Source organism: Enhydra lutris, unplaced genomic scaffold (assembly GCF_002288905.1).
Source record: "Enhydra lutris kenyoni isolate GAN:26980312 unplaced genomic scaffold, ASM228890v2 scaffoldscaffold68, whole genome shotgun sequence".
NCBI lineage: Eukaryota > Metazoa > Chordata > Mammalia > Carnivora > Mustelidae > Enhydra > Enhydra lutris.
This window is the reverse complement of record NW_019154152.1, coordinates 11187834-11209863: the sequence shown is the minus strand read 5'-3', so window position 1 is coordinate 11209863 and position 22030 is coordinate 11187834. Positions and strand designations below refer to the sequence as shown.

General features: G+C 48.8%; 3 protein-coding genes across 6 annotated transcripts in view; 2 read left to right on the top strand and 1 right to left on the bottom strand.

Annotated features, from left to right (window-relative positions):
* Positions 1-2410: 2410 nt before the first annotated feature.
* LOC111159426 (late endosomal/lysosomal adaptor, MAPK and MTOR activator 1) lies at positions 2411-8038 on the top strand. 3 transcript variants are annotated; one of them, XM_022521880.1, is made up of 6 exons: positions 2411-2584; positions 6115-6260; positions 6513-6590; positions 6952-7078; positions 7407-7471; positions 7644-8038. In XM_022521880.1, exons 1-6 carry the CDS (start codon positions 2543-2545, stop codon positions 7744-7746), a joined length of 561 nt encoding a protein of 186 aa, XP_022377588.1. In that variant the 5' UTR covers positions 2411-2542; the 3' UTR covers positions 7747-8038. The 3 variants fall into 3 exon arrangements, with proteins under 3 accessions (XP_022377588.1, XP_022377590.1, XP_022377589.1); XM_022521882.1 differs by having other exon boundaries at positions 6513-6584; positions 7407-8038; XM_022521881.1 differs by having other exon boundaries at positions 2414-2584; positions 7407-8038.
* A 713-nt stretch (positions 8039-8751) lies between these two features.
* On the bottom strand, positions 8752-21217 carry LOC111159425 (leucine-rich repeat-containing protein 51). 2 transcript variants are annotated; one of them, XM_022521879.1, is made up of 5 exons: positions 21114-21217; positions 15448-15510; positions 10338-10543; positions 9240-9388; positions 8752-8970 (listed from the first exon to the last, which is right to left on the bottom strand). In XM_022521879.1, exons 2-5 carry the CDS (start codon positions 15473-15475, stop codon positions 8802-8804), a joined length of 552 nt encoding a protein of 183 aa, XP_022377587.1. In that variant the 5' UTR covers positions 15476-15510; positions 21114-21217; the 3' UTR covers positions 8752-8801. The 2 variants fall into 2 exon arrangements, with proteins under 2 accessions (XP_022377587.1, XP_022377586.1); XM_022521878.1 differs by lacking the exon at positions 21114-21217 and adding an exon at positions 14681-14818 and having other exon boundaries at positions 15448-15530.
* Positions 21218-21658: 441 nt separating this feature from the next.
* Positions 21659-22030, top strand: part of LOC111159647 (nuclear mitotic apparatus protein 1) — a 76105-nt gene continuing 75733 nt past the window's right edge. The window contains exon 1 of the mRNA XM_022522200.1: positions 21659-21686. The gene's annotated coding sequence lies outside the window, so the exon portion shown is untranslated. The remainder of the gene's footprint in view (positions 21687-22030) is intronic.

Below are 22030 nucleotides of genomic sequence, written 5' to 3'. Positions count from 1 at the left end.
CAAGGACTTCATGCTAGTCTATGTTCTGCACCCACACCCAAGCCACCTTTTCCCACTTCTACCCCTTGGTCCTATCTTCACCTTCTTCTACCTGTTTCTCCTCATTTCCTCATCTCTGAACTGCTTTCGCAGACCTCCTCTGAGATATCCTCTACCCTCTCCACCCTCTGCCTTTTCTTCTCTGACCCATTAATGTAGAGCAAAAGAGCACAGATTTGTAGTCAGAAACCCCTTCAGGCCCTATGTGCTGCCTTAGTAGAAGGCAATCAAAACACTCCATAGAGTGTTAGAATGAGATTTCTTCCCACCCCTCCATCTGGTCTTCTTTGAGGGTGGGAGGAGTCCTTGATTCTATATCCTCTCCAGTCCTGTTTCCCCTCCCCTGCATTCAGCTTTTCTGTTCTCTCTCAGAATTCCTTTTACAAGTGTAAACACACACAGCACACAGCCCCCTCACTTAAGCCTCTTCTTCTTGCTGGCCCCCTATAGGGGTAAGTGCCTTCTCCTTTGGCTTGCCCTGGACCATCCTCCCTTTCCTCCAGATCTGCCCCTTGTGAGGCCCCTGGTGATGGTGGGGACTGAAATTGAAAGTAAGAGTGTATAAATGGATGTGAGTAGGTGAGTGATAGTGAGTTTGAACTGATGTGCTTGGGAACCCACACTCAAGAGCCCTGCTTACCTGGGCTGGAGGCTCCTGCTTGGGGACGATCAGAGCATAGGAAAGGAGGGGGAGTCCTTGGGGCCGGAGAACCCTGAGGCAGGCTGGACCTGCTTTCAATTATTGATGCAGAATTGCTGCTGCCACCTGAGACCTGCAGTTCAGGTTACTAGCTGCAGGAACAAGGTGGGGCTGACTCTTACCCTTCTCAACTCCTGAAAAAATTGTACCGAACTGCAGGGTCTTGATCTGAGCGGTAATAAGAGCTACTGGGTTTGGTGACCTCTCTTCTAACTCCTTGTATCAGGACAATGGGGCATGGTGTGAGCCAAAGTGATGGGAGGCTGTAATTTACTCAATTCAAAATTCAACTTTTTGCTAAGCAAATGCCAGGATGTGGGTTGCAGAGGGGAGTCAGGTCTTGCCCCCTTCCTCCAGGAACTCCGAAGATACTGAACGAAGATACTGATCCAGAAATGTAGAATAGACATAATGCAGTGCTCCATAGATACAGGGACTTTGGGCTGTTTTGTGAACTGCTATGTATCTCTACAGAAGGGTGTGTGGCACATCAGAGACAGTAATTTTTTTAAAAGATTTTTATTTATTTGACAGAGATCACAAGTAGGCAGAGAGGCAGGCAGAGAGAGAGAGAGAAGGAAGCAGGCTCCCCGCGGAACAGAGAGCCGGGTGTGGGGATGGATCCCAGGGCTCTGGGCTCATGACTTGAACCGAAGGCAGAGGCTTTAACCCAATGAGCCACCCAGGCACCCCGAGACAGTAATTTTTGATAAGATAAATGAAGGAATCAACATGACAGGAATTAGGCACAGGAAGCTAGACATTCCCAAATAATGGGATTGAAGATGGCAATCAGGAAAATACTGTTTGTAGTGAGGGTTTAAGACAGAAGACAGACCTGGTGGGGAGACAGTGTTCCAGGCACACATGGAATGTCCAGGTCAGTTAGGGAACTGCAAATATTTTCTTATGGCTAGTGAGGCTTCACTCCAATCATCCCTGCACCGCCACCACAATCACTACTAGTCTCCATGATCCAGATGCTGGAATGGAAGGCAGGTGAGAGGGTCTGCAAGATCTTGAATGACATACGTGGACCTGTGTTCAGCGTCCAAGAGAAGCTATGGGATGGTTCTAAGAAAACATCATTGTGTTAGATTACTACGATTGCTGTAAAAAGGCCATTAAGATCGACGAGAAATGCTTGAGGGCAAAGCCCGTGAGGCGCTCTCTCTCTTCCAGGATTGAGCTCTGCTCCGGTTTGCGTAGGAATAAGGGCTTTTCTTCCAATAAGTCTCCGATCCTCAGTAGATGCTGAGAACTCCGTTGGGCGCCATACTCTTTAGGTGTTCACAACTGCGGGCTGGGCATCTGGGTCCAAAGTTTGTATACAAACATTGTTGTGCTCTAGGAGCATGGGGCCTCAGTCCCACTCGCCCCTCGCATGGTATTTAGGGAAGCAAATCATGATAGCATTTGGTATAAGTTCACTCATTGCCTCAGAAAGGTAGCCTGGCCGCCACCCCACCACATACTAGGAGGACCTCTAGAGCCGGCGGAAGAAAACGCGAGCTCCAAGAGTGGACAGGGGCTGAAGTCATGTGATCCGCCCCCCCTTTCATCGCGTCGCGTGTCTTGCGTTTGTCAAGGGAGGTGAGCCTCCCTATTGGTTGGCGGTGATCACGCGGTGGAGGCGGGGCCGGAAGCCAGTATTGCGGCGGCGGCGGCGCGACTCTGGGAAGGGATAGGCCGGGAGGCGGGTGGCTGCTTGCTGGATGTAGCCACGGGTCATGTGACCGGAAGGGCTCCCGTCGGACGCCGTCCCTCCTCGGCGCGGCCTGAGTGCCCGGCCCGACCCCGGCCATGGGGTGCTGCTACAGCAGCGAGAACGAGGACTCGGACCAGGTGCGGCCGCGGCGGGCGAGGTTCGGGAATGAGGGTTGAGAGGCTGGGGCGTGGGGCCCAGAAGAAAACCTGCAGAAGAGCGGGAGTAGGACTGCGGGGTTCATATAGTACGGAGGCCGGGAGGGGACAGACTACAGAGGGGACGCCTGGCCAGGCTCCTACCCCTGTTAAAGCCCCAGCTTCTCCACAGTCTCCCCAGTGGGGTGTGCAGGAACCCGTCTATCACGCTCGCCCCACCCTTTCATCTTATCCCACCCTTAAACCTTTATAGCCTTTAGGTTCCTCAACCTTGGTCTCTGGGAAGCACTGCCTTCCCAGCTTTATGTGCTTTTTCTGTGCTTGTGTGAGCGGGCTTTGTGAATCCATTCTAGAGATGGGTAAGCTGATGCTAAGAGTTCATTTGTCCTGACATGAATCAGGAATTGGTATAGGCTTTCAGCCCCTGGGGTTGAAGAAGTAAGGTCACTGCTGGTTTGTGGTCAGAGAAGGCCTCTGGAAGTAGGTGGCATTTGAGTTGACCAGCGAAGAATTTGGTAGAGACAGTGAAGACATCGAGGCATTTGGGAAGCTACAAAGTGGGTTTCCGCCTTGACTGGATTAGATTAGGGAGGCAGGATGGGGAGCTCAGTTTGGCCTGCCTCAGTGCAGTTTTTGCTTGGGGCCTGAAGGTTCCTTCAGCTAGAGAGGGGCCTGTCCTGGGAATTTGTAGATCTGATCCTTTTGCACAAGGGACTAGGCTGAGAAACCTGTGCAGTTTTAAATTCTCCCTCCTCTTCTTGGTGCATTCTCACTTCCCACCTTAAACCTGCCCTGCTTGCTTGATCTCCTTTTAGGAGTGGGGAGACCTTCCTGAGGATGAAGTCTCAAGCTTTTGGCCACTCACCTTTTTTATTATCTCTAAGTTTGGATTCTACATTTCAACACATTCTAGACACAGGATAGAAAGATTTCAGCAAGTAGCTCACAGTCTGGTGGGGAAGATGGTCACAGAAATGGATTTTGTTACTGGTATTTGGGAAGTAGGTCTTTCCCCAGTGACTCACATGAACCTATTTTGGGTTAAGGACTTAGGGTTAGGAAAATATCATTTGTATAAGAAGTATGGGTGACACCTGGGCCTCATTAATTTCCGAAACACTCAGTGAACACATACTCTTATTTCCTATGCCTTATGTTAGGCATACCTCATGCCCACTATCCCTCACTTTATTCCAGCCTCCTAGAGGAGACAGTATTCTTGCCTACTGGGAAAACTGTGGGAAATTGTGCCCTAAAGAGTAAAACAGACTTTTGGAAGGAATGAAGGGTTCAAGAAGGGGTAGTGCCTTTTAAGAAAGGATACAAGCTTCTAGTTTGCTGCTCTCCTGATTTTCACTTTTTTTTTTTTTTTTTTTTTAAAGATTTTGTTTATTTGACACAGAGATCACAAGTAGGCAGAGAGAGAGCTGGAAGCAGGCTCCCTGTAGAGCAGAGAGCCCGACGCGGGGCTCGATTCCAGGACCCTGGGATCATGACCCGAGCCAAAGGCAGAGGCTTAACCCACTGAGCCACCCAGGTGCCCCTGATTTTCACCTTCTTGACAGACTCTCACTTCTGTTTTTAACCCCCAGAATGGTGCTTGATCTGTGCTGATTTAAGGCTTTGTGTGGCAAAAGTCTATGCCATACCATTCACTAAGAGTCCCTCTCTCAACTCTTGGACAGGCCCCTCTCCCACTCTCATCTCTGCTCCTTTATTTTAATAAAGAATGTATGATACATTTTTCAAAGGCCTTTATAGATCTTTCATTTGATTTTTGTGAAATGTTTTGTCATATAGGTACAGGTTGTGTATTTAATGGCAAGAAGTAGTTTAGAGAGACTAAGTGGTCTAGCCAATGATACAGAGCTGAGTAGTGCCGTAGCCATGGTGTCTTGATACCAAGCCATGTGCTTTATCCATTGGGCCAAGCTGTCTCTTTGAGCTGTGCCCATAGACCAGGTGGGTAGTCATGGGCAGGCCACATATATGTGTCTGTGCTAGGGTAGATGATGAAATCCTGACCCCTGGGTTGACACTGACTCAGGGACAGACTTAGGTGTGAAAATCCCCTCCATGCTACACTTGGCCTTCTGTGAGGGGGTGAAGTGAAGTGATTTGTCCACTGTGATGAGGGTAGCCTGGCCTCTTCTGGGAGTCTAGGTCTCAGGAAAACAACATTGTTCTTGAAGAACCCCTGGTGGGGGGAAAACTGCCCTGTCCTGCAGGAAGATCTGTCTGAAGTAGGGCTGGGGGAAGGATGACACACAGGAAGCAAACTCAGGGTTCATTAAGGAGCCAGCTTTCTTTTGAGATAGTTTGATCTCTGGCAAGCATTTTGTCTTTCTGGCCCTTTCACACTTAACCTGTGTTTTAAGGAGGAGGGGCTGTGTTGAGGAGTTGGGAGGTGATAGGGCAGAATCCCACAGCTCTTGTCTCGTGTTGTTGGAAACTGAGGACACGTGGGCAACCTAGGCTTTAGAACAAAGAGTACTGTCAAAAGGCTGGGCCTGCCTAGGGTGGGGCAGGCCAGCAGGAGGAAGTGGCCCCTCTGTAAGGAACGCTGTGGCCAGGGGAGCCAGGAGCCTGCAGTGGGAAGTTTTGTGGTAGGAACTGAAAGTGGCCTGGTGTGGAGCGCTGGTGGTCTGGCATTGAGAGTTGGTGAGTCAGCATTAGGCAGGACGGGCCCCTTGTCCTTGGCTTTGTCCTGGGCACCCTTGCTCTTTACGGCTTGGATAGATACCCAGCAGGTCTGCTTATCCAATTTGTAGCTGACACCAAGCCAGCGGGGATTTGCAGTGGTTGGGCTCAAGGCAGGGTCATATTCAGAGAGATTGCAGTAGATGAGGATGAAGAGAAATATACACAGAATTGTGAGGGACCAGGGAGACTTGGTCTGGCCCAAGGTTAGTTCTGGGGGGTGTGATGATCAACGTAGGTGACTGAAAAAGCAGAACCACACTACTAGAGGTGTGCTGGCATGGTAAGGGAGGGAGCAGCTCCGTTGTCAGGTCTGGCTTCACCAGGTGCATCAAGTTTGGTTCTGGGAGTCGTGTATGAAGAGAGCATCAGAGGAGAGTGAACACTTCAGAGTAGAAGGGACCTGCCCTCAAGAAGGGGGCACAGTGGGACTCTGTGACCCAGAGGCTGGGACTCCTGTCCCGGCATTATACGAGGAATAGAATTGTCTGGGGGATCTCCTGACCTGCATCAGGCAATAGAATGTTCTCTGAAGCTCTAGAGGTGTTACTGGATACATGCTTTGTGCCTCTATTCATCTTTTCAGGGCCTCTAGAACTGCTTGGTTCCACTCTGATTCATCCCAGACCACCAACTCAACTGAGCTCCCAAGGGCAGGCAGGACTGAGCCTTAGCTGACATTTCATACACTTAGGCACTTAGGATATTTCTTGGTGGTTAAAGGTCAGAGGTGGGCTGAGAGGAGAGCCCAGGAAAGGCAGGTGTTAGACTAAAGTCTCCAGGGCCGACTTCTCCCCTTTGGCCTCTCCTAGGACCGAGAGGAACGGAAGCTGCTGCTGGACCCTAGCAGCCCCCCTACCAAAGCCCTCAATGGAGCCGAGCCCAACTACCACAGCCTGCCTCCCACTCGCACAGATGAGCAGGCCTTGCTCTCCTCCATTCTTGCTAAGACAGCCAGGTGAGCACCACAGGCCCAAGCCTGGGCAAAGCTTCACCATCCATGTTAAAGGATGGGATAGAGGAACTGTGTGGCCCAGGACATGGGGGATGGGCAAGGTCAGTGGCTAGAGGTGCCTCTGGGCCCAGCCCTGCTCCACTGGGCAGGCAGGGATACTGGTGTCAGATAGCCCTGGAGTCGGCACTTGGCAGTGAATCCTGTGTGTCCCTCTTGAAGCACCTGTCATGTTCCCTCTGCCTCTTCTCCCCAAAGCAACATCATTGACGTGTCTGCCGCGGACTCCCAGGGCATGGAGCAGCATGAGTACATGGACCGGGCAAGGCAGTACAGGTGAGGCCCGGCCAGCTTCGGTGGCCCCCACTCAGGCTACTTGGGCTCCTCCCTGCCCCTCCACCCCTTACCCAGCTTTGGAGCCTGAACCCCAGTCCAGGCTTCTTGTTTGGGTGCAGCGCATGAGACTGACAGCAAATCTCTGGTACCACACAGATGTTCATGTCAGCCCTGTTTGCCCCTTGGCCCGCAGGGATGCGGAGGCAGAGGGAGGTGGGCCTGGAGCAAGTCGTGGTGAGCGGAGGTGCCCGTCACCCTTCTTCTCTGGCCTGAAGGAACAAGGCTTGCCTGGGCTGGGCTGGGCTGGGCTGGGCAGAGCAGACTGGTCTGACTGCCCACTCCCATCCATCCTCTTGGCCAGCACCCGCTTGGCTGTGCTAAGCAGCAGCCTGACCCACTGGAAGAAGCTGCCGCCGCTGCCATCTCTCACCAGCCAGCCCCACCAAGTGCTGGCCAGCGAGCCTGTCCCCTTCTCCGACTTGCAGCAGGTGAGCCGCCCCTGGGCCCACCCCTGCCTACCCTTCCCTCCAGGCCCAGGCTGTGGCAGAGGGGTCACCTTCTCTGTCTCAGAGGCAGCAGGGAAGTGGAGTTAGGGAGCCTGGTAGCTCGAGTGCCCAACTCACTCTCACCTCTTGTACTTTGTATGTTCTTGTTTCTACCCTTATTTTCTTTGCCCCCCTTTGTTCTTTGCTGTCTGTCCCATCCCTGCCTTTCTCTTTGGCTTCCTGTCCCCCACCATCCCCTCCTCTCTCGCCACCCAATCTCTCTTCTCACTGCCTCTCTCTGTTCCTCTCGTCCCTGGCCCCTCTGTCCCAGGTCTCCAGGATAGCTGCTTATGCCTACAGTGCACTTTCTCAGATCCGAGTGGACGCAAAAGAGGAGCTGGTTGTACAGTTCGGGATCCCGTGAAGAGAGGGATCCTTGGACAGCTCTTCTCTTCTCTCCACCCCATCTCCACCCTGCCTCCCCTGGCGCCCAGCCTTACTGCGGCTCTCACAGCACCCTGACCTGCTACTAATCACAGAGAAGAGTGTGGAGGAGGAGAAGAGTGAGGCCGGAAGCCTCAGCACTTGAAGACGGAGCAAGGGAGGGCAGAACCATTTGGGACTGGCATTCAAAGCCCTGGCCAGGGATGGGGTGGGGATCAAAAGGTTAGGGCCTAGTAGGTCTTCACTGTCACTGGGAAGGTGGAGGTACCACTGTGAGGGTGATCCCTAGGGGGCCTGTGGGGGCCCTCTTCCCACCCTTTCTCTTGGCCTCACTCCTTTCCCCCCTCCCTGACTTGGTGCTCACATGCACCTCATGAGGGTTTATGACCAGGGTCTGGACGAGCTTGAATTTGAATGAATTGAGTTTGTATTTCTAGCACCCTGGGTTTTTACATGTTTGGGGTTTTGGGGTTTTGTTTTGGTTTGTCGCCCTCGATAAAGGAAGTGTATTCATCTGTGTGCTGGTTGCAGCCCCTCTGTCCTGCCCACCACCCTAGTACTTCTTGTCTGTGAGCAGTGAGATGGGGCGGGGGGGCACATCTTCTAGGGCCATTGAGAGGAATCCAGGAGATAAGGGTTCAGAGTTCCCAGGTCTTAGCTGGAACTTGGCCTGGGCTAACCTCAGATTGGATAAGACTGCTTGTTCCTTCTCCAGTGAATACTGAACAAACTGGAATCCAAGGCAGCTGTCACTGTTGGGGGCCCTGCTTCAGGTGCAGTGGAATTACCAACAAGCCCAGGGTTGAGGGGTAAAGGCAGACTAAGGATACTTGATACGGAGCCAGCAAGCCACTGTTTTCAAGCAGAAGATTCTGTTTATCTGAAGAAATCTCAAGCAGAACACCAGCATGTAAAACAGAGTGGAGCTACTCTGATCTGATTGAAGTGGGGGGTCTAGCATCTTCTCTGAGGTGTACCCACAGAAACTTGTGCTCTGTGAAGCAGCTCCAACCTCAGGTTATCTGAATTGAAGAGTTTTTTAAAAAGGGGGCCCAGAGAGATAAGGTAAGTTTCTCAAGACCATACAGTAAACCAGGTCAAAAGTTCTACGTCCCAGGCCAAAAGGCCTTTCCCTCCACTGCTTCCCTCCACTGGCAAAGTAAGACCGGAGCTACTGACCACTGTCTGAGGCAGAGGACGTTTGTACATGGCACAGGTGACTTCACATCTGCTCAACTGCTCAAATCGTTTATTGTTAAACCAAACTGACTGTCTTCAGCCTTTAGGACTGCTGGGGCCCTGGGAACCTCAAGAGTGCATTCTGCTTGATCTGGACCTTCTTGGGCTTGATGTTCATGCGTTTCCACACTTCTGCTGTGGCACGGTCTGCTTTGGTGACCCCGCTGAAGTCGAGTGTGGTGATACGGGGCAGGGTGCACAGCACATATTGCCTGTGGGGAAGACTTGGGCTGGGGGCCAACCCCCCACCAGAACCTCCTTCCCCCTCCACCAGTTGCTGCTCTCTCCCCTAACTGCAAGGAATGGAGGGACCAAAGGATAATTTCGGGGGAGACAGAGTCTCCCCTGGTGGATAGTAAGACATGCCAAAAGGTCTCCACTCCCTTCTCTGCCCCAGCATGGCAGAACACTGGTGTTGGATTTCTTCTCTCCCCACCTCCTTGCCCTCAGGGGAGCTCAGTTTCAGGGTCAGGGCACTCACCTATACCCCTTCTCTTCCTCTATGGGATTCCCGTGGAGTGTCAGGCTCCGGAGCCGTGGGAGGACAGCCAGCTTGTTCACCTCTCCCAGGCGCTGGATGCTGTTGCCATGGAGATAGAGTACACTGAGGTTGAAGAAAGTTGTCAGGACCTGTTGGGGAAGGAAACCAAAAGCCAGGATGGGCAGGGCCCTGGATTGGTGCTCAGGACTGACTTGTGGGCAAAGAAGGAAGAGTCTGGGAAACAACTTGCTTTCCAGTCTGCCACCCCCCTGCAGCCATTCTGGATAACTCTGACCTACTTATTGTTTAACTCTGAATGGATACAGGGGTATCATGTTGGCACAGAACTGTGGTCTGAGGGGCAGGAGGTATGGACCTGCAGCCTAGCACAGCCACTGATTTGCCAGGTGACTAGGCACTCCTGCTCCACCCCGAGCTTCAATTGCCCCTACACTGAAGACCTTTTTAGCGTTGGAGATCTAAGATTCTTTCACAACAGGGGACAGGGATAGCATCTCGCTAGGTACAGAAGAGAAGCTTTCAAAATTGCAATTACAAAATTAAAATCTACAACCCAGGGAATCATTTCCAGCTCATGCTCTAGCTGCTTTTTCCCTCTGGTAGGGATCCTGGACAAGAAAAGGTCAATGTGTTTATTTCTTAAAACTTGAGTCTGAGTTCATGGAAAATAAGTGCTGTACTTGATCTACCTCTTCCACAGAAAAACTCTGCACAAGGCACAGTGGGTGCCTGATAACAAAAGCTGTTGTGTTATTGCGGCCTGCTACATGCCATTTGGCTTTCATAATTCTCATTTAATCCTCACAAAACCTTTATGTTTTGTGGGAGCACATGCTCCTCATTTTTTCAGACAGGGAGGCTGGGATTTTGAAAGGTGGGGTATCTTGCGCAAAGTCCCACAGTAAGAGACAAACCTAGGATTTGAACCTACGTCTGTCAGAGCCCACAGCCATGTACTTGGACAGCAGCCTGCTGCTGCACTACTTCCTGAAAGACATGTGGGAGATGGAGAGGCTGGGGGCTGGACAAGGTGGCGTCGGGCCCACCCTGACTAGATGCTCAGTGCTGGGGACTCACAGGGTCGATGGAAGTCAGGTCATTGAAGGACAGGTCGATCCAGGCCAGGTTCTCTGGATGCTCCAGAAGCAGTGAAATCACATGGCTAAAGTCTCTGAGGTCATTGAGGACATTGTTGTTCAGCCACAGGGACTGGGTCAGTGACTTCCCTGACTTTGAGTGCCTTAGTGGTCGTAGCCCTGTCCGTGGCTCCTCGCTCATCAGGTCTGTGGGGACAGTGAGACATGGGTTATTGTATCTGCTTTTCTGCCTTAGGGGTGGGAAGGAACAGCTGGGAGGATTTACAGCCTGTGCTAGAGCTGGGGGTGCTGGCAGGACCATAGCCTCATGCTTGAGTCTGGTATCACTCCCACAGGCCCCAGGAGTCCAAGTAAACTTGGACTAAGGGTCAAAGACTTGCCATCCCAAATTCTTGGTTTGCATCCCATGGTCCTCTCATGTCTCTCCTATCATTGGGTCCTCTATATGCCACCCCTTTTGGGAGTGTAGGAGGCAAAGTCATTCCCACTTTATGGAAACTAAGAACTATAATTGTCAGACTTGACCAAGATGATTAAAGCACAAAATCTAGAATTATCCACTGGTAGAGCCTAGAGCATTCACTTCAGTACAACACCCTCTGATGTCCCTCTCGCATTACTGCTAAGCAACTGTATGTGCCAGATACTGGATGTATAGTGGTAAACAAAGTGGGAAATGGTCTGTGCCAAGTTCTGGATGAGTAACAGGGTAGGGATGAGGCAGATTTTGTGCCTTGGAGGAGCTCATATAGGCAGGATGAAAACAAATTGTCAATGTGATAGTGACGGAATCATAAAGAAGGACTCCTAGTCTGGGAACTCAGGGAAGTCGAAACCTAAGATCGAGTTCAGTGGATTAGGAGACCTTAACCAGGCAAAGGGTGGAAAGGGTGAGAGTGGCACCCAAGCAGAGGCACAGAGGTGGGAAAGGGCGTGTATGCACGTACTGCGCAAGGTGGGACACGGAGCCAAAAGCCAAGGAGGCTTGAACGCCAGGCAGAGTAGTTTGGACTTTATTCTGTAGGTGATGGGAAGCCATTGGAGGGTTAAAGCAAAGGATGATCCAAATCTTTCATTGCAAAAAGATCATTCTGAAGCTTTAGTGTGGAGATGGATTAAAGGGAGTGGGTGGGACTGGAAGACCAGTGTGGCTCTTTTCGGTCATCCAGGCAAGAGATGAGCGGGAGAGAATCAGCATGACTTCATGGTTGACTGGATGTAAGGGTAAAGAATAATCAAGGGCGGTGCCCAGTTTCTTATTTAGGGGACTGATAAGGAATTAGAAAAAGACAAACTAAGGTTGAAAAGGTGAGGAGTTTAAAAAAAAAAAAAAAGGAAAAGGAGTTTAGCCTTGGCCTTGGTGTGTATCTGAGGCTCCTGTAACAAAGAGGTGAAGAAGCCAAGCAGGCTCTTGGGTACGAAGGTCTGAAGCTCCAGAGATGGACGAGAATCATTAGTATAGAAGGTGTAAAAGTTAGAGAAATAGAGGGGATTCTACATGGAGAGTGAGGGTAGAGAGGAGGAGAGTGAGGGTAGAGAGGAGGGACAAGGGGGAGGGGGCGTCTATTAAATAATGATGAGTAATGAGGGAAGGACAGGGAGGCAGAACCACAAGAAGGTAATTTTTACAGATGCTCAGGGAGTTCATAGTTTAGAGGAGTGAATTTCAAGGAGATAAGGACTGAAAAGTAATTTTGGCAACTCAAGCCCTTGGTGATCCTGGTGAAGGCTGTTACAATGAAATCACAAGGGCCTGCGGCCAGAAGCTACATTGGACTGAGTTCAAGAGTAAACAGGTTAAGGAAATCTAAGCAAGTAGTGTAAACAACACCGTCAGAAAGTTCAGCCCGAAAGTTTGGCCCTCGTCAGAAAGTTCGGCCGAGGAGAGAGAATAAGGAAAACAGGGATGTTATAAACCATCTGTGTAGATCCCCCCACCCTTTCTGACAAATGAGGTCCGGAGAAAGGCTGGGTCCTGCCCAGACTCATAGTGGCAGAGCCAGAACCAGATACTGGTTATGGCTGAGGGGACTATATATTTCCTCTTGCCCCAAGTCTCTCATTACTTGTCTAAAGCTGCATCCGGGGAAGAAAGTATTGGATTTGCTGAAGCTGGCTGGCTGTCTTTCACTCCCCTGAGCTCTTGCTGGACACACTTCCTTCTACCTCCACCCAGTAGTAACTTCCTCTCCTCCTCAGCTGCAGGTCAGCCAGCATCCACCAGATGGCTCTCTGCCTTAGTGCTGGAGTTAGCAGGAGCCACAGTCACGGCCTGAGGTTGGGGGGGAGGTGGCAGAAGGGCGCTGGAGCACAGTACTCCAGCTCGCGAATGAGCTCCTAATCCTGCCCCCGGCCCCAGCATATCCTGAGAACTCCCAATGAAACGACACAGCTGAATAAAAGGGTTAAAATAAACCCACATATAGATTAGCATCCAGCCTGATGAGGCAAGCTTGAGGAATGCCACTCAGCATGGGCGGCTCTCCAGCTCAGAAGTAGCCACTGGTGGGACTGTGTTGCCGAAAACTTAAGCTCCCATCTGGGCTGCCGGGTATCAAGAGTGGAATGGGGTATCCCACTGCTACAGGTTTCTGTTCCCTTCAGATTCCACCAGGGTACTGCATTGCTTAAGGATCTGTTGAAGCTGCCTAGTTCAGAGTAGGCCAAGGCAGGTCTGGAAAATGGAGCACAGATATCAGTGCCCAAAGAACTGGGGAGTGCCTAGCTCCAGGCACACCAGAAAAGCATGATTCTGTCTTCTATTTCTGAAGGGTTGCCACAAGACTTTTCCATGTTTCCCTAGAGGGTGGGAGTTAGTTTGATAACTTCCTCACATCATCCCTCACCCCATAATGGAAGGGGTTGGTAAGTATCTCATGGCAGACTCTCTACTGTAGGTTCGTGAGAAGTCAGAGGTCTATGGGTTGGATGTGGTCTAAAGTCCCCAGCATTTCAGAATCTATAATCCATCTACTGATTACTTTAGCAAGTAGTCTATCAAGTAGTCCCAGATTCTTTCCACAAGCTCCGGGGAACCTGAGGGGACTGGCCTTTTGGGGGCTGGATATGTTTCTCCTGTTCCCCTCCTTACAAGACACAGCAAGGAACCTGGCAGGTGTGTATACATGTGTACTTACTAAATAGTAGATGCTCAGTAAATATTTAACCATTGAACGAAGGAGCAGACATCTGTATGGCCCATGGTTTGTGCTGTGGAGTTACCCGTGGTTGTAGTGGATGTTTTCTCCCCTCATTTTGAAGGTTCCACAGAGTGCAAAGCAGTGCAAAGCTCTATTTTCCCACTCAGAGCTGGGAATGCCCAGGTTAGGCAGGAGCCATACTTCATCACCTGCCACCTCAGCTATCTCATACAGGACCATCACAGCTAAAACCCTTGTGAATCAAAGACTACGTCAGAAGTGATGCTGTGCACAATAAATAAAGATCACAGTGGGTCGGTGTGTGCTTCTGAGAGAATATGAGTTACCACTGTGGCTGGTGCAAACCCAGTAGTATCCCAAACTCAAGCCAGGACTCGTACCTCCTGGATAACTATTTGCCGTCTTCCTGAGCTTAAAAGGAGCTCCCAGTTGCCTGTGAGAGAAAACCGAAGCCAGATCTGGGTCTAGGATATGTGGGTGCCAGCATGGGTTCTGTGAGAGCAGATGTACAGTGCATTTCTGAGAAGCCAGAAAGCCAGATAGCAAAAGCCAGGGACAGAACTTCCTTGGGAAGAAGCATCTTCCTCTGAGAATAGGATACTGCTAAGAGCCTCCCTGAGCCACCTATTTCCAAAGAAACTCAATAATAAAATGGGAATGAGCTTGGGCAGTGCTGGAAGCTGCAATAATTGTGGGTGATGATGGAATAAGCTTGGGTAGGCCTGGGATAAGCATAAGGTGTTTACTAATAAATATTTAAACTGGAAACATGCCAGTTGTTAATAATGAGACCCTGCATGTTTTACCAGTGATCAGAATAGGCTTGTGTCCTCAGAGGAGATAGGATTCTGCCTGTGTTTTCATTCATTTCTTCCTCTCTTCAGGTAAAGACAGGAGAATAAAACCATTGGCTGATAAACTGGTTTCCCACTATTCTTCCACCCGACTTTACTGCTGTAGCAGGGATTCTTTTGAAGGTGATCAGTTACCCCTTCCACTCTTGCCACCTCCTTACCCCCTACTCCTCTCAAAAACGTCAAAAAAATCTACAAGCACACAGGAAGACTCTCTTTAGGCTCTTAAGTAAAAGACTGGTCTCTCCCTAGGGACCATACCCAGCCTGTTGCCATGGTGAGTGGAGTGCTGTGCTCTGTGGGCTGACCTTGGATCACGTGGATGCTTCGGAAGGAGTAGTCAAGAGGGGGCTCTTGCACCGAAGTGTTCATATAGTCCTGTCTGCTCATAGCTCAGGCCATCATTTGTCAGGTGTAAGCACTGGCCCTGGGAGTCCGGGTTCAGCCTGGGGGTGATAAGAAGAACTGGTATTCCAGGTACAAGGGGCTTAGGCTTCCAGGTATCCCCAGAGCCCTGCACCCTTGCTTTCTGCCCTCCACCACCCCAGGCTTGCCTGGCTGCATTTCTATTTTAAAATAGTAATCACCATTCCTTGCATTTGTAGGGCACTTCCTACTTCTCAGAACACCTTTACATCCCTTAGAGCTTATTGATAGTTTTAACACCCATTTCTGCTTTCCACACGAAGAAACTGAGACCCCAGGGTGAAAGCACTTGCCCAGAGTTAAGCCAGTGAGTCAGTGTGGACTGCAATCATACACTCCTGAATCCTACTCTGAGGCCCTTTGTGCTACTCCACAGTAGTTACCATGGAGGCTGTCTTGGTACCTACACTCCAGTGACATCAACTGGGCTATTCTATTGCTTAACAAACCCCGGAGGGCCTGCATTGGACCTGGTGTCTGACAGCCCTTTGCCAGTCCCACCCCACTGGGGATTTGCTACCTTCTCTGCTCAGCTTGTCTGTCAACCCCACTTCTCCATCAAAAGACCCTACTTTCGTCCACATGCCAAATGTACTCCTACGTATATAAGCACCTACACATCAAATCAGAGTCTACCTCACTCACTCACCTGTCACCAATGCCTGAAACTCCACCATTAGGGATTCATTCCTTTGGGTTCAGGGATTGTTTTCTGTTAAAATGGAAATACCCATGAGAGGGGTGAACACAATGTTATCAATTGTCTTATCAGATCCTTTCCAATTGGTTAGCTCAAGTAAAGCTGAGAAATTTTCAAGAGGCTGGGGAAGTGAGAATACTACTCACCTGGGAAGAAGAAAGCTCAAAACACACTTTACCAAGGGGTTTTCTATGTGACAGGTACAAATAAAAGACACATAGACTGACAAGGACATGTCCCAGTCAACCTCCCCTTCCTCACTTCATCCACTGCTGTCGTTACCTTTGCTCACTACTTCACCTGGTTTCCAAAATGATTTGAGGTAGTTCGTAACAACACACTCATAAAACAGGATGATTTCTTAGAGAACAGAGCTGTCCAACTAAATATAATGAACACTGCAAATGCAAGCCACATATATAATTTTCTCACATATGTAATTTAAAATTTTCTAGTAGCTATAAAAAGAAAAGTCAAAAGAAACAGGTAAAGCTTAATATATTTTATTTAACCCAATATATCCAAAATAATACTCAACATATAATTGCTATTAACAATGGAGATATTTTACAGAAGCTACCTGGCAAGTGCACAACAGCCACAGGTGACTAGTGGCTACCAGACAGGGCAGATGTAGGAAATGGAAACCATGGAAGAGAAAGATCGGAAGGTAGATTAAAGGAAGACAAAGAGATGTACCACAGAATTAGGAACTGGCCTATGTTATCTCTGAAATTCCTGGCAGCCAAAGTAAAAAAGGAAACTTTAGGATATGCAGTTCTTACCATTTGATTCAAAGAAGCAAATAGATTGTATGCAGAAAGTGAGATCCACACATTTTCTTAAAATGATTTCTCTTAAAAACCATGGACTTGATAGTGTATAATTCCACTTAAGTTTAATACAGTTTGACTAATTTTTGGTGATTTAACATGTACAGGAATGGAAAGTGAATGTCTTCCTCTCAAAAAGCAGCAGTCTCAACCATGCTTTGTGGAAGTGCCACCTTGAGTCACTTCACAGTTGAATTCTCTGTCAAATCAGGACTGGCCTGGTGGGTACAGACTTAATTAGGGAGACTAGCATCTTTTAGTTATCAAATATACAGACAGACAACAAAGAACACAGACTTTTCTGGAAATAGAGGAACCTGGCTTGTGTTCTCCCCTAAACAGAGAAGCCCATTCCATTAGAGCACCTACAACAGTTTTGATGCCTTTGAGCAAGACTAGATACTTTTTTCAAAGTCCTGGGTTGGGACCCCAGAGTTCTGCACTACTGGACATGGATTTTAGCTTAAAATATTTAAGGACAGAATTTTACCATTAGTTTCCTTGACCATCAGAGAACCTAACTCAGTGCAGTTCCTAAGAACTTCTGACTTTGTGTTATACCAACTCCTGATGTATTTTTCTGGATGAGTTAGTATTAAAAATGCAGCCCTCAGTAGTTTAGATAAATTTGCCAGTTGGAAATGGTTGTTATTCTTCTCCATTTCAATAGTAGCCCAGACTGTGAGCTAGCACTGTGTCTTATTCATCATCTGACACAGAACCTGGCTTACAACAGGCACTCAAGAAATGCTTGTGGGAGGAAATGAATGAGAAACTGCCAAATACAAGGCTTTCTGTTTTGCTAGTGTTGATGGTAAGCTGCTCTTTCTAACAATTGGCTCCCAGGTTCAGCTTTTTCAGTCCACACCTCATTCACAGTAAGAAACTCAATTCAATTCTGCAAACATTTATGGAGTGCCCACTGCCCTATGCCTGACCAGAAGGAATGAAGCCAAGATAACAAATAAGAGAACCCTGTCTGTCATGAGCACAGAAAAGCCTGCTAGGTTTCCATTGATTGTGGCAACCAGCCTGCATCCAGTTCTAAGAAACAGCTGCCTACTTAGTGAATATTCTGTTTTAATACTCAAGCCTAGTGTACCCTCTTTGATGAGGTCTGTCTTTCCAGATAAAATTGATCGTGTTCTGTGGTAGATTGATTCCCTTGATTATTCCTATTCCTGGTCTCCCTGGTATCTATTTTTTTGCCCTATAACTCTGTAGTTCTATCCACTCTGATGCTGGGCTCAGCCATGTGACTTGCTTTGGCCAGTGGATGTTAGTAAACATGAAGCAAACAGAAAGCTTAAAGAGAGGGCTTGCCCTCTTGCTCTTTGCCTGTGCCAAGAGAAAATGGCTACCCTGCTGGAGGGATGTGACAAACATATGCAGGTGAATTATGGGCAGAGAGTTAGTGTTCCCAGCTGAGGCCATCCTAGACTAGCCAATAGCCAGCCTACACCAATTCAAAGTTCAGGATAGTGACAGGTGCCTGCAGACACATGAATGAGCCCAGCCAAGACCAGAAGAAACATATGGCTGACTTAGAGACTTGGAAGCAGTAATACAGATCATAAGTCACTATGGTTTTTGGATGGTTTGTTACACAGCAATAGCTAACTGATACATACCCCTACTGCACTTTGAATAACGTTTTATCAAAGACCGTTTCCTCATCTGTAAAATGGAGACAAACCTATCTTGAGAGCCATTGTATGTCCTGCAGCAGGTGCTAGTACTAATACACTGAAGAAGTTGTATTATCTGTACTCATTTCTTTTTTCCCTTTTTAAAAAAGATTTATTTATTTGAGAGCATGCACATGTGAGTGGGGGAGGGGCAAAGGGAGAGAATATCAAGCAGACTCCCCACTAAGTGGGGAACCTGATGTGGGGTTCAGTGCCATGACCCCGAGAGTTCAAGTTCAATTTCTGTTCAAGACCTGAACTGAAATCAAGAGTCAGACACATGACCAACTGAGCTACTTAGGCAACCAACCCTGAACCAGATACTTAACCAACCGAGCCACTTAAGCAACCAACCCCTCTTCCTAAAGTAGGCTCTATGCCCTGTGTGGCTTGAACTCATGACTCTGATCGAAAGTCACACACTCTACTGACTGAGCCAGCCAGGTGCCCCTGTACTCATTTCTTTATAAACTACCTCCTGTTCCTTCCCTATAAGCTCAAGGCCAGGGACAGAAGTCAGAATTCTTTCTCTCTTCCTACCATTACTCTGTACTGAGCCTGGCAAAGAGTGGGTCTTCACTAAAGTCTTGATGAACAAATGGATAATAGATAAATGAAAGAAATGAATTAGTGTCTTCAGGTGTCATATGGTATACCTGGCTGCTGGGTAGAACTGACAAAACCTTGAGGTTGCTTTGCTCACTTCAGAGCCTTGTTTGTATGCTTGTTTGTTTTTTAAAGATCTTATTTATTTGACAAAGAGAAAGCACAAGGAGGCAGAGCAGCAGGCTCTCCACTGAGCGGGGAGCTCGATGTGGGGCTCAATCCCAGGGCCCTGGGATCATGACCTAAGCCGAACGCAAATGCTTTACTGACTGAGCCACCCAGATGCCCCAGTGGTTGCATTTCTTTTTCTTTCTTTCTTTCTTTTAAGATTTTATTCATTTATTTGACAGACAGAGATCACAAGTAGGCAGAGAGGCAGGCAGAGAGAGGAGGAAGCAGGCTCCCCGCAGAGCAGAGAGCCCGACTTGGGGCTCGATCCCAGGACCCTGGGATCATGACCTGAGCCGAAGGCAGAGGCTTTAACCCACTGAGCCACCCAGGCGCCCCGAATTTCTGGAGTCAGTCTTTCCCAGCTGCTGTTCTGCCTCATGCCTAGTCAGATCCTAGTGCCTTCCTCATCTATCCAGACTGACTTGACAAATGACAAGTTTAGAGGCATACTTGTCTTGTTTTGGAATTTTTCCTTCCCAAATTGGAAATATCTTCTACTGGTTTTATTTTATTTTAAAAGTTAATATGATAGCTAAATAAAATCAAACAACATAGAGAAGTACATCAAGTAGAAACTAAAAGTCTGAGTCTCTATCTGACCAAAAACATGGTTAATATTTGGAATTATAACCTCTTAGAAGGGAGATATACAAAATTGTGTATATTTTAAAATAAACATATACTATTTGTAAATGTATTTTTAAAATTCTACTTTATAACTGGGATAACGGACATAAAGTGTAAATTTAGATGTACAACATATTGATATGATACATTTATACTAAATATGGTTGCCATTGTAGTGTTAGCTAACAATGTACTTTTTCTTTTTAAATTGTAGACTCATCCTTTTCTGAAAACATTTTTTTAAGATTTATTTATTTATCTGAGAGAGAGAGAGCATGAGCATGCTGTCATGAATGGAGGGTGGGGTGGAGGCAGAGGGAGAGGGAGAAGCAGATTCCCTGCTGAGCAGGGAGCCAGATGCAGGGCTTGATCCCAAGACGCTGAGATCATGACCTGAGTCGAAGGCAGATGCTTCACTGAGCACCCATGTGCCATGTGCCCCTAGACTCACCCTTTTTAATAACTGCAGAGTACTGAATAGAATTTGTGTGTATCCCACTTCATTTAGTTAAGTATAACCAGTCCCAGTTAATGAAAATTTGTTTTCAGTTTTTGAAGTTACTAACAACTGTAATTTCATTTGTTGTTAGCCTGTTTCTTTCCTCTCTTCCCTCTCTACTTACTCTCAGGTAAGTAGCAGTATGATGGCACAGGAAGTTTTGAGGAATAATCAGATAAGATCTGATAGGAGTCTGAATGGCCTGGCCTAGAGAGGATTTCTGTTTATGGGCTATAGGTGGGACAAAAATCAAAGTGTCATGAAAAGTCGGCCACATAATCTAGTGTATTCTGGGAGGTTTTATTCCCAGGTGCCACAGGGAAGTCCAAGATTCAACCTAGCTGCTGTCCTGGGGCAGTTTACTCCTTGGAACAAGTCCTTAAGCTAAACAGGCTGTAAACTCAAGTTAGTGACTTGGCTGGAAACTGGCAAACTGGGGTATGGTCCTAAGCTGTCACCGATTTGGTGTGTGGCCTTGGGCAAGTCTCTGTTCCTCTTTGGGTTTCAGTTTTCCAATCTGTAAAATGGGGATAAATATCCTTGACTCAAAACTCAAAAGAGAGACTGAATGTGAATGTGCTGGCTAAGTTGCCTAATATAATCTGTCATGAAGACTGCAAAAGGAATCAGACTCTAACCACAGAGCTAGGAGAAGCAGACCATAGGGAAGGTGTAGGGAGAAGAAGTAATTTAGGGACAGGACCCCTAACGCGTGTGTGTGGGCAGATGCTGCTGACCCTGAGGAGGAGGCTGTACCCTGGGATCTTCCTGACTGTAAGGAAAGAGACAAGTCAAGCCTCATACATCTCCAGTGCTAGCGCGTGCGATTTACTCTAATTCTACTTCCATGTCTTGAAGAGGTCTCAGTTCATCATCACAGGAAAAACCAACCCATTTTCTGAGGGTATTTCTGATCTTCCACTGTCAGGGATTTGAGGCATCCGTATTAGGGGGTCCCAGGTTTGTGACAGGAAATGTTCTTAAGCGCCCCCAAATCCGTGTGGGTATGTATCTCGTTCCCCTTCCCTCCCCTGGTCCATTCCGTATGGATGTCGTGTCTTGTTCATTGTGAAAGGGGGTAAGGGGTGTGTGCGGGGGGTTTCTCAGGTCCCGGAAAAGGAAATTCCTTAATCTCTCCAGAAAGCGAATGGTTCCCTAGAACGACTTTCCTTGTTTTCCCGCCCGACTCACCCGCAGTTGCTTTCCCTCCAGCCTCGGCGTCCCACTACCTCAGCGCCAACTCCATGGTAACTACCCTCACCACCGAATCCCGTCCACACTCCGTAAGTGCTGCGGCGATGCCTACCGGGAGCTGTAGTTCGCTAGGGGCGGGGCTCCAAAGCCGCGGGACGTGCTGGGATTTGTAGTTCTCTTTTCTCTCAAGTCCCGGCCCGGGTCCGGAAATCGTGACGCCCGTTCTCTCTTCCCAGTGGTCCTCACACTTCCTTTTCCCGGGTCCTGAAGCGTGCCCTTGCGTGAGACTCCTGACGACCGGGGCCAATCAGAGGGTGGCGCGAGGGGGCGGGGCCATAGTTTAAACTAATTGTGCGCTCACAGCGCTGGCGCGAGCCCGCAACAAACCCGATCCTGTGGAAGCGTGAGGCGGAGCGGGAGCGCGCGGCCAGGTAACCGGCGCGGGCCTGCGGCTGGCGTTCAATCCGGGCGCCCGCAGGGATGCCGGGGCCTAAAGGGGGTGCTGGAGAGGCGGGTGCGAGCGGAAGGCCTCCTTCATAACCTACTCTGACTGGGGAGAATCTATCGGGGGTAAGGTTTGTGAGGAGGGGGGCATGTCCGGTGTGGGGGAGGTGCCGGCGTGCCTAGGGGGAGGGTCTGTTTGGGGGCGTGTCTGTGGAATTGTGTCTACGACCCGGGCGCGGGGAGGGAAGGGGGCGGCTAGTGCGTGTTCGTGAAATGCTTGTGACCCAGAGGTCCCAGGAAAGTCTCCGCCTATTATTGTTAACAATAGCAGTAGTAATACTAGTAGTAAACGTAGTACCCGCTACGTTTCAGGCATTGTACCACACCCTTGACGTGGATCATTTTTTAAACATTCCTAATTGTCCTATTATCCTTTATTACAGATGGGGAAGCGGAGGTATTTTATAATG